The sequence below is a fragment of the Aulonocara stuartgranti genome (assembly GCF_965226115.1).
Source record: "Aulonocara stuartgranti genome assembly, chromosome: 11".
Lineage (NCBI taxonomy): Eukaryota > Metazoa > Chordata > Actinopteri > Cichliformes > Cichlidae > Aulonocara > Aulonocara stuartgranti.
The window spans coordinates 30320347-30332738 of record NC_138947.1 but is presented as its reverse complement, the minus strand read 5'-3'; the positions used below and the strand labels follow the sequence as shown (position 1 = coordinate 30332738).

Genomic DNA, 12392 nt, shown 5'->3' with positions numbered 1-12392 from the left:
GAAAATCCCCCCAGACGCCCCGGACAGAACGTGAAAAGAGGACATGTCCGGGGAAAAGAGGACGGTTGGTCACCCTAATCTACTCTGCTTCAACCAACACGACCTGGCTACAGGAGAAAAGGATTCATATATTTTTAGAGCAAAATCATCATTAAAACATTGTTCAAGATTTCAGGAAATACTCTTATTTCCTTACTTGTCAAGAGTTGCTTGAGGAACATTGATACCATATTGCTTAGTATGACGCTAAGTCAGGCTAACAGTTAGCTTGACTTTGCATAGCAAGTGGAAGCAGACATGAATAAAACTAGCCTACTTTTAACTGCTTAGTTTTAAAAACTATATCAAACGACCCGTAAGCCCACTTAGGTATATGTAAAATTTCAGTTTTTCTAGTTTAGTTTTTCTAGTATAATTTTACTCCTTCCTGAAGTTGTTGTTATTTCTTATGAATTAGAACAATTGAATGAGTATTTAGTCTCTGAAGAGTACCCTAACCAAAATCATGTTACTCCAGCATTGTATACCCAGAGATGATGGGTAACCTTCATTTAGCTTTCATCAGAGCATGAAACTGATTACGGCTGTAAGGCAGAAATGTTAGCATTTTTGTTGGTGTATTTGAGATTTTTCAGCTATCAAAGCAAATAAGTATGTTTTTGAATCTGAGAGGACTATGACAGAACTATCTGTGAGGAAAAATTTTTATCAAGACTTCTGATGAAAATAAGTCACTTTGGTTTTATTAGATGGGTGTCAGATCTGTTAATGACACTTATTTGTCAAGAAGGAAGATGAATTAATCAATTCCTCAGTTAATTAACATGATTCTTCGTTAGAAGCTCCTTTGTCTTTATGGTTGTTGGAGATGGTTCTGTTTCTTTGCTGTCTGGGTTTCTTGGATGCCTGGCTGCATGCCGGTCACTGCGGAAAGCTGAGTGTCCCCACTATTAATAGTCCAACTAACAGCATGAAGGTTCTCACTCTTTGAACGCAGTCAGCTGGAGATGACCTGGTGCCACGTTCCACCTTTAGTAACTGGCCATTCAGTGGCTTCACTTTCCCATGCAGGTGTCACTGTCTCTCCTGCTTTCAGTTTGTCTCCTGCTTGCTTGTTCACAAAGCATCTACATAGATGTTAGCAGTACAAACATTGAACTATATTTAACAGCTGTAAGTGCTCAATTCCTGTGCCACAGCCTTAGATTCATATTTTGAGAAATCAGTAGCAAAGATTGTTGTTATGATAAATTCATCTCAAGCGTGTCATCACTTTACCCTTAGAGATACATTTAACATTGACGCTACCAGCTATTCTATAGCAGGCACACATGTTCTTCAGATACGCTAGGCTTCCCTCAGAGGATCAGATGCTGTATATCTTCTTCCAAAACGGACTTTATAATGGTGGATGGGGACGGGGGATGGGCAATAAAAGTGATAAAGTGTCAGCTTCGCAGTGCCTTTCCCTTTCATGATTCTGCTCTCTTTGTTCTTATTTGGCTGATGTTCCTTTTTTGCATTCATTATTTATCTCTTTTTCTCCGTTTTCTTTGTTTTACCGCACTACTATTCATTTATAGCTGCATTTCTGTTTCATTGTGTTGCTCTCATTCAGGCTAGTCTTGCACAGCATGCTGGGAAGCTTACATAACAAAAGGCCAGATGTTCTAGTAGTGAAGCTGTAGCTGGGTTCTGTTCTGGCTCAGTCCAGGATCACTAGGATCGCTTTCAAGTACTTTCTAACAGACAAAATGACACACTGACTCACAGTCACATAAAAATTGCAATACAACAGAGCTATGTCTATCTGCCCACCTAACTTCTTGTGATCGGACCCATAGAAATGAAATTTTTAAACACAGTTAATTAAATAAGACATGAAAGTTGCTTGAGCCTTTGCTTAACTATTATTTAACATATAATATTATAATAAGTACAGAGGAATCATCATTTGCTGGGGTAGCAACAATTTAATATGCATTGCTTGTACTAGTTCCAACAACCTATTAAAACATTTTCCTGTAGTCGTGTTTCACCAAGGGCATTTTAGATTGCACAGCCAGGGGCAGGAAAATCCCTTCAAACTTTGCTTGAGGGATAAGATCCCAGAAAGTATAAAACCAATGCTGACAAATGCAGATGTTATTTTGAACAAAGCCTTAAGAGACAATGGAGCCCAGTGCTGTGCTGTGCCACGCAGGAGAATAGCAGGCTATGGGAGATGGCAGGCTGATTGCTCTGTCAATGAAGACTGAGGCTGTCATATCAGCAACGGGACCTGATAGCATCACAGACGTCAATGTCTCTCCTCTCATTTTCTTTGTGATGTTCTCTTCTCCCTTTCCCCTCTCACCCCCCCCCCCCCCCCCCCCCCCAGTCCCTGCTCACTTCCTTTCCTCCCTGCCCTTTCTTCTGCTTCCCTAACACATTCTAGCCTATCACGTGTGCTCTCTCTTCTTTTACAAACCCTGTTATTGACTCAACAGGGCATTGTCAAAAAAGTTCTTAAACACTAAATCCCTGTTAACACGACTAAAATGATCCCACCAGCAGATCTACATTACAGACCAAAAAATATTATGAGCCATTACACACTATTACATCAGGTGACATGTTTGTTTATCTGTAGTTAATCCTGCAGACATGCTCCCAGTGCTATAAATAACTGGCAGATGTATTTTAATCCTGAACTGAAAATAGCTACACGTGAATGTTTTATTTGTGTTTTAGCAACATTTGATTGCCCAGATGTTCTGCTCTTATTTGTATTGTGAAAAAAAAGGTTAAAACATACTTTATGGCTAAAAGCATGCATTACAACTACAGCAGCTGCTTGGCTAAGGGTGGATGGGCTCTGCTTTAGAGACAGGGTGAGAAGCTCAGTCATTCTAGAGCCGCTGCTCATTCCACATTGAAAAGAGCCAATTGAGGTGGCTCTGGGACAGACCCAGGATTCGCTGGTGAGATTATATCTCGACTGCCTCGGGAACAAATCGGTGTGGCCAGGGTGAGGGAAGTCTGGGCTTCTCCGCTTAGACTGGGGCCCTTGCAACCCGTACCCAGGTAAGTGGTAGAAAACGGTAGGATGGATGGAGAACGTTCACAAACTGCCTTCATGGCTTTGGACTACATTGCTAAATGCTATATTTTATACAGTGTGGCAATGGAACTGAATTCCAAGATAGATTACAGAGATTAGATTAGATGAAACTTTATTAATCCCTCGGGTGGGTTCCTCCGGCAAATTCAGTTTCCAGTCGCACAGCACCGACAGATGTTGCATGTTACAGATGCAATAAAGGGGAATGAGAGCAAGGATATAAACATAAATATATATATAAAAACATATATACACATATACATATATATAAATACAGAATATATAATATGGATAAATAGGAATACCAGTGGATTGCACATTTGAGTGAGTCTATTGCACAGTGATTATTGCACAGTCGAATATAAGAAAAGAATATTGTGAATATTGCACAGTGGAAAAAAAGCACTACAGCTCAGCTTTGTCCCCCTGTTTCCCCTCCCTCTCTCCTCCAAGGAGGAGTTAAACAGTTTGATGGCGTGCGGGACAAAGGAGTTTTTAAGTCCGTTGGTTCTTGACTTTGGGAGAAGCAACCTGTTGCTGAATAGGCTCCTCTGATTATTTACGACCGTGTGCAGAGGATGCCCAGCATAATGTCCATAATGTCCAGCAGTTTCTTTAGTGTCCTTTTCTCTGCCACTGTCACCAGATTGTCCAGCTTCATGCCGACCACAGAGCCAGCCTTCCTGATTAGTTTTTCCAGTCTTGCTGTGCTGCTCCCCCAGCACACCACAGCATAGAACAGTACTCCTGCAACCACCGACTGGTAAAACATCCTCAGGATGAAGAGGTGTGGCTCCGTACGTTTGTCCATATAGTATAATATGTACTGAATGTGAAGGATGTGGCTTATATTTACAGAGAACTGTAAATCAGCTCACTTTCTCGGTTTTGTGGCATTCAGTCTAAGGGCTTTCATGAATTATGCTGGTTGCAGAGATATTTAGCCACATATTGGCAAATTTAATAAGGAATTTAGCAGCTAAAAACATGATATGTTTATCTATACTTCATGTAAACCGAAACTGAGCTAACAACAATAAACTAAGCTTAGAAGTAGTCTGAGGCATTTTCTTTATAATAATACAATAATTTTTACAATAATACAATGCCTGTACTGGATGCCACATTTTGGCATACAAGCCTTTGTTAGGGTTAGAGAGACTTCATGGAAACAGTGGCTCTTTTGTCGTTGTGTTCCACCAACAGGAATCTTCCATTTGTGCTGTCCAACAGCAGTGGAATATTCCAGTCTTACCCAAGGCGGAAGAATGGAACATTCCACGCATTGGAATTTTTTTTAGGTGTAATATCACCATCCCATGTGACTTAAGGTATTTGAAATCATGTAAAATACAGGTAAACAAGCAGGGAATGGTCTAACCAACTAAAATTACTCCACATGTCATGTTTAAAGGTATATTTCTTAGATCCTGGGAGCATATTCAAAATGAAAGCTGGTACTGGGCCGTTTGAAGAGGACGAAAAAAAACAAAAAACAAAGCATTTACAGACATCAGTGGCTAATATTGTGTCAAAGCTAATATGTATCAGTGAAATGTTCATTAACATTGTGATAAATCTTTTTATATAAGGAAGATATATGGCTTTACACCCACTTGTAGTGGCTTACAAGCTACTTGTAAGTACTTGTAAACAGTGTTGGTCAAGTTACTTGAAAAAAGTAATCAGTAACTAATTACTGATTACCTCCCCAAAAAAGTAATCCCGTTACTTTACTGATTACTTATTTCAAAAGTAAGTAATTACTTAGTTACTTAGTTACTTTTTAAAAACACGATTTACAACCTGAATAGGTGATAAAGTGATAGATCTTTCAGCCCAATTCTACTTTTTCTGCATAATCCATCATACAAAATGTAATCAAATGGAAAAGTCTCTTTTTAAAACTTGTTTTATTAGTTTTAACCTTTTAACTTTGTGCATCAAGCTAAAATTAAATTATATCCAACATTCTCTGACTGGAAGAAATTTGTTCACCATTTAAACTTATTTTCTGCACATTCCAGCCAGAGATGGGCAGTAACGCGTTACAACGCATAAAATATATTTTTTGTGTGTGTTTACCCTCACTCTTTCAAATACTGTAGATGCAAGTAAAACACAGCAGGAAATAAATAACATCAAAGACTAGCGGTCCTGTTGCTCTATTTTCACCTGTAAAGCAGGAGTAGGGTAGGCGGAGGTTTACCCTGGTGCAGGTGTGCTGCAGCGGTCAGTGGAAGAATCTGCGAGTTTCTCTGTGAGTTTCCCATTACGTTGTTGCGCACTCGGTGCTTGCTTGGAAGTTTAGGGTTTTTTTCGCTTTAAAAAGAAGTTTTCTTCCCACGCACCATGGACGCTAATGTTTTTGTCACTTTTTATGGAATCAAACTCAAAGTAAGGTCAGTACTTCCACGCTTTAAACGCTGCACGCTCATACTCTCTCCCACAATCGATATATGATCCACTGTTGATCTGCACACAGCTGTTGTCACCAACGGCGCACTCGCTTACGTCACTGTCATGAGACATTCTTGCAAAACGATCACGATTTTAGTAACGCAGTAACGCAGCGTTCCTACGGGAAAGTAACGGTAATCTAATTACCGTTTTTGCAATAGTAATCCCTTACTTTACTCGTTACCTGAAAAAAGTAGTCAGATTACAGTAACGCGTTACAAGTAACGTGTTACTGCCCATCTCTGCTTGTAAACATATTGTTTTAAAGTGTATTATATACAGTAAATCATGTCACATTAGATCAAACTGAGCCAAACTACTTAAAATATACCAACTGTCCATAACCAAAACACACAGATACTTTAATTAGCATGATGATGTATTCATTTGGCGTGTGCTCTGCTTTGCAGAGTCAAGACATCTTCTCTTCCACTTTCTCTCTCTATTTTTTCCCTTGGGGAAAAGCGATGGGGGATGGGAGACTCATGACAGAATCTGCTCTCTGCATGGGAAGGCGAGTAAGCATGGGTGAGTGAGCTAAGGGGGACTAGAGAGACAGAGAGAGAGAGAGAAACAGAGAGGGAGTGTACTGTAAACTGTCCAGTGGGAAGCTTATCAGCATTGCCTCATCTTATTTCACAATAATACGACTCTTTTTTTTTTTTTTAATTTGTCAAATTGAAATTTGCTTTATTGGAATTCATTAATTTACCATCAACATTACATAGATACAGATTTACAGTTTACATTACTGGCTTTTTCTCATCCTATAATATGATAGCTGTCATTTTCTCCCCTCGTATATTTTTGCAAGATTCTGTTCTACATTTAAATTTTGTTTCGCAGACATTACAAGCTTTAATATTTTGCTTGGATTCAGATCACTACTGCTGCCAACATAATCTAGCACGTGGTATTATTTGTTCAATGAAAAAGTATTAAGTTGTAGAGTAGAACAAGAATTTTAGAGGCTTAGACCTCTGTATGATGTGTGTGAGTACAGTACTCCACAACTGCTGCAGCCTCAGGAGGCCTGAGATCCTATAGCCTCCAGGGACACAGGGCCTCTGAGTAACTCTGACCCCAGCTGGTATGTTGAGCTCTCTGGCACAATCAGATAAATGACCAGGATCCAGGGCTGGGGTAGGGGGCGGAAGTTTTTGAGTGTGCATGTATGTCAGGGGTAGGGGAGGTAAGAGCAAGGGAAGAGTTAACGGAAAATGGGACGTGATCAATCAAAGCTAATTTTAGGCCAATGCGCTTCATGTGGAACACCAGCCATCATAGCTGTTGACAGGCATGCTAACCAGAAGTGTAATCTGTGTTTTTAGGCGACTCGTCGTAAAGAGAAGTGAAAAGGAACTGATGAACAGTTTACCCATCACGGAGGGCTGTAGTCAGCCTGTGAAAGTAATGTGTGTAATGTGCTCTTTGTCTCTGGAGAGAGTTTTCCAGCGTCTGTGATGATGTCATTAGGATTACCCTGCTTGGGTTTTGAGACTAGAAATGGAAAATCAACATTACAAACTGAGGACTTGAAATCAGTGACCTTTTATTGTATATGGTGGGTTTATGGCAGAAGGATACAATCAAGCTGCATTCGAGGAACTGTAGGATACAGTTGTTTGAGATCTTAACCCACATTAGAGGCTAACAGTTAGGATACCCCTGCATTTTTGGATATCCTTTTCTTACAATACTAGTCTTGTGAGTTAATGAAAGTGCAATATTACAATGGTGGCTTATTTTGTTTTTTTATTTCACAGCAAATTCACTGACATTGTTTTCACATATGATTTTCTTTCTGCTTGGAATTGTTGCATTCCATGTTTACATAAAAACACTAAAAGCTTTAGTGATTATATTTATGCTATGATACATGATGCTTAAATTTCTAGTGTGGGGGTCTTTTTAGATAAAATGAAAATTAAAAAAATAACCTTAATATAGAAAAAAAGGTATTCCCAAATACAGAAAATAGGTCATACTTTGTTGTGTGCGATTAAATTCAGGGGGGGAGCCCAAATAGATGGCAGAGCAGCAGACACCTCACAGCCCCGGAATAGCTGCATCTCAGTGGGAGTCCCTCCTTCAAGGCAGACAGTATAATTAGCACTGTCAAAGGCGATCCCTGAACAAATGGCACAGTACCCCCTGATCCACGGGGTGAACACGGTCGCAAAGAAGAGGACAAAGTGGCATATTTACTGGGATGCTACTTATGTGGTGTTTAAAGTGAACAGACAATTAAATAGGACAGCGCTTGCTGATGTCACTGATAGGTAGGTGGGGTGAGACTTGTGCCACTGAAGTTATTCAAACAGTTATTCTTCCCACACTCTAGCATGCAGGCCTAGAGGACTAGAAAAGAGGGAGAAAAAAGAAGTGGAGCTACAGGCATTCTGTGGGTAACCCATCATAGGCAGCTGATACCTTGCTGTAAGAAACAGAGTGTCTACATGAGTGGGGGTCCCATAGCCATCATTACTGTACTGCTCAGGGGCTCACTGAACCATGGAAAGCTAGGATAGTTGATAGCTCCAGAGGATTCTCCATAATGGAACAAATGGCCCTGGAGATATGCTTAATTGTCTTTTATAGGTAGACATGTTAGAATTATGCACTGAAATATAATTTAAAGGCTACAACTTTGATGAGCCTCTGGGGAAAGAAAATAAGCTACAGATACGTATGCCGCTGCCTTATACACTTTTCACTGGGGCAGCACATTTTCAGCACACGCACACACCGTGGCACCTCCAGTGAGATGACAGCAAGTTGGCAGGCCCTGCAGCTGGAGGCTTCTCTCTCTTTCTCTCTTCTATCCATCCCTCCATCCTCGCAGGATTCCCTCTGTAATATTACACACTTCAATGTTCAAGCTGCCACTTTCCAGAAAAGCTATCAGAGCTGCTGTGGGATCAGACCAGGACTGCAACAGCAGAAATGCGTGAACCACACAGGCAGGGCTAGATGTTGTTGCGGTGTGGAGGTGTTTGTTTCCAACACTGCTGGAAATGCTACGAACCATCCAATGACAAGTTAATCCGCTGCGGTTGTACCTACGCCAGGGCTGAGCATATTAATGCTACTCCGGGATATGTTCTGCTTGTGTGATTCATAGGTAAAGAAAGTGGGGATCTACTGTTTTGATGAATCAGGATGAGTCACCACATATGTATAGAGAGGCATTCTAAAACTGAGCCAATATCCTGTTGCACGAAAGGAAACTTTACTATCAGGCCACAGAGGAGTCAGACGGTCAAATCAGAGTCTCAATAGATAGCAAAACAGTGCCAGCCACCCTTCAGTGTAAAATCCACCTCTTTTGCCACATGTAATTCAGTACATGATGTAACTCCCCCCCCCACCTGCACACACACACACACACACACACACACACACACAAACACACAAACACACAGTAACCAAGGCATGAAAGGGGAAAACCAAAAAGAAAACACAGAGTGCTTCTTATGCAAAGCGACTCAAACAAAGGCCTCTTTGACCTCCCAACATCTGGTGTCCATTCAGCCTGTGTGGCGTGCATCAAGTTACCCAACATTATGGTGAGACAGCCAGTCACGCCTGTCGCAAAGAACAGCCTCTTCTGCCCATGCTCAGTCATGACAAGGCTTTGACATCACTGTCAGACTAAGAGTGACTAAAGCTGACAATCTCCCTTTACCTCCGGAGAAAGAGAAATAGGAAAAACATGCCGCTGTTGGGGAGTAAGGGAGGATGAGGGGAGACAGTGAAAGGGGAGGAAAGGCAGAAAAAGCCTGGATGAATCACCCAGCACGCACCGCAGCGGCTGAGGTAGCCGTGTCTTGGAGTACATGAGTCATGTTCATCATGCAGCAGCACTGGGCAGGGATTGCACAACTTTCTCTCCATTAGGAATGTTGCAAATATTTACCCTTTGATGGGAAAAAACAATAGCTCTAATCCTTCTAAAGAGCTCCCAGTGATAGTGCCACACATCCCTCACACTGAAGTCACTGGCACCTGCTGAGAGGATGGATGGAACACCAGTCAGCCTGCTGCAGCTCTCAGGCACAACCCACCCCAAAACAAAACAAAACAAAAAAAATTTGACACCTAAACTGCAATCGGATATTTATGCTGCATTCTAATACAATAGTAAAAACCATGCAGCACCAAAAGTGTGTGCAGCTCTTCATTGAAGAAAAAGATAAACCCCAAGAAAATCAACAGGATGGAAACATTTAAGGCCCACATTTATAACCCTCTCTCTTAAAAATCCAAACGGGTTCAAAGCCATTTTTTTAATTAACAGTCCATCAGTAGAGTGTGTTGTTTCTTTATAACAGGTCAAGACGAGTGGGGGTAATATCCCACCATAAACGAGATTTATGGCTCAGGCGGTGATAGTTTTAGAGCCATGATGGCGGAAATACTCCGGTCCACCTTAAAAAAAAAAAAGGGAAAAAAAAGCTAAAACCCTACAGTGGACAGCGCCGTGGTGCTGAAACAGCTCCGAGCGACATCTGTACACAAGAGGAGCGGGAGGGGGGGTACTTTAACGTTGAAATCACACACACACACACACACACACACACACACACACACACACACACACACACACACCAGCGTGCGCCATTGCCACAAAGGACACCTTAAATGATCTTTCCAGTGTCATATTGTGTAATCTCGATGACGTTCGTGGGGAAAGGTTAAGCTATTTGGCGTGCTTTTTACGTGAAAATGGCGGGCGCCGCTGCTAAAACCCAACCCATTACAGCTATAGCCACAGCCACAACAAAGTGGTAGGAAAGCGCCTGAAATTCATGTTGCACTACAGCACTGATGCCAAGCTGGTAGAATAATATAGGAAAGGCTCTAAAAGGGGGGGAGTCAAGAAGCGTCAGCCAGGCAAAGGGGACCTTGTAATAATCACTCCGGTAGCCTACTATCCGCTAGTGGTCGACAGCAAAAAGTTCTAGCTTGGAAGTCAAGAGTCAACACGGCCACCAGTATCTCAGAGATATGTACACACGCTGTGTCTAATGACAATCCACCAACACACAAGGTTTATTCACCAAACAGCACCGACACCGCCTGTTAACGCCCTCTCTTTCTCTCCGCTTACTTTAGCATAGACTGCTCCTTCGCTTCCTCCTTCTTCTGTCGGTCCATGACGCCGAGGATGATCTTCCTCTCCTCCTCGGTGAGGTGGCTGAGGTCCGGCATCTCCGGCATGGCGCCGGCCGCTGAGGGAGTAGCAGCAGCAGGGCCAGGGCCGCCCCGGGGCCCGTGTGGAGCAGACATCTTTTACACACAGTGGCTAAAAAACGAGAAAGTCACCGTCAACCAGCAGCATCGTGGCCGCTATTATTTATTTATTTACCGTTCTTTTCTTAGTGTTAAAGCCGCTAAATGTTCGGTTTGGTTTGGTGTGGTTTGCAGAAGGCACCGCGGCTTACCGACAGCATGACATCTTGGTTAGCGGTATCATGAACATTATTATCATTATTATTATTATTACTGTTGTTATCATTATTATTATTATTACAGCGTGCTGTGCGAATAGGCGTCAAAATAGGAACTACAGGCTTCATCCCCAGCTAGTGCAATGCTCGCGGTGAACCTATCAAATACGCTGCAGCTGACCGAGCTGGGAATATTCAAGCCAATTTTACACGCCAGCATTTGAGAGCGAGTTAAAGATTAGAAAGAAGCAGATGCCCTTAAAAGAAACAAGAGTGCACAGGCTGTAGGCTACAACCTTCAGGTATTCCAACCACAAGCTTCCATCCATCCAGGGATTAAAAAAGTAGAAAAATAAACAGGTTTAGGAAGAAGAAAAAAAGAAAAAGAATGACAGCTCTTGCCTTTTATTTTGCAGTCATGTTAAATCCTGTCTAACCCATCGTTGCCATCCCTTAGAGGGGTTTCACTCGCATGTTGGAATAAAAGATGCCCGGTCCGTCCTTATTTGTCTGCCTCTGGGGTCCTTAACCCTCCTCCGTCACTCTGCTTAGCTCGCCTTCCTCCAGGTTAGTAATTCTTGGAGATTTCTTTAATGCACAAAAACGGATGCAATGAGAGAGGGGGGAGTACTGTGTATGAGAGTGTGTGTGTGTGTGTGTGTGTGTGTGTGTGTGTGTGTGTGTGTGTGTGTGAGAGAGAGAGAGAGGTGGAAGAAGAGGCGGAGCAATGGAAACACGTAGAAGAATAAAGCCGAGAGGACGCGCTGGATGTTCATTGACAGCAGGCTGACAGCGGCCGCTAAAACGCGGAGTGGAAGAGCGGCGCGCAGCTGGAGCACCGCTGGAAACGGGATGAGCATCATCATGCATATTTCATAACCAGATGATGAGCGCCGTGAGAGTGTGGGTGGGGGTGTAAAGTGGGAAGGTGAATGGGGAAAATGACCTGCGACGATGATCGTAACCGCTGCAGGTGTGGCAGCGGCGGTTCCGCTTTCATGCACCATTTGCGGCACACGCCGGCTTTGATGCCAGATCACGTGAGAGATTCTGAGGGACACGCGCAAGAAAACTGAGGCAGAGCGGCTACACAAGGCTGGTGCACTGCACAGTGGAAACAGGAATATTAATATCAACATTATAGCTGCTGGTTCCATGTATGCTAAATAGACACCTTTAGGGATTTAAAGGAGTTCGTTTCAAGTGTTTTGTGACGTGAGCCATTTCGAATAAAAGTTGGTTGCAGGCATATTTTTAAATGACATTAAACTCATTATACGATCAAAGCAGTTCCACACACCTCTATCTAGGAGTGTCTGTACCACCACTCCCTGCAAGGCCTTTCTTATCTGGGTGACTTTTATCCTATTGGACAT

The 12392-nt window shown here is 42.4% G+C and overlaps 1 protein-coding gene across 22 annotated transcripts in view; it reads right to left on the bottom strand.

Annotated features, from left to right (window-relative positions):
- rims2a (regulating synaptic membrane exocytosis 2a) overlaps positions 1-11677 on the bottom strand; it is a 159153-nt gene extending 147476 nt beyond the window's left edge. For 17 of the 22 annotated variants that reach the window (XM_082552311.1, XM_082552312.1, XM_082552306.1 and 14 more), the window contains exons 1-2: positions 11419-11677; positions 10677-10871 (exon numbers count right to left, since the gene is read on the bottom strand). In XM_082552311.1, the coding sequence (XP_082408437.1) occupies positions 10677-10855 (179 nt within the window). In that variant the 5' untranslated portion in view covers positions 10856-10871; positions 11419-11677. Of the gene's footprint in view, positions 1-10676; positions 10872-11010; positions 11142-11418 lie in introns of those variants that run through there. The other 5 variants (XM_082552315.1, XM_082552319.1, XM_082552318.1 and 2 more) reach the window with 2 other exon arrangements.
- Between the last annotated feature and the right edge of the window lie 715 nt (positions 11678-12392).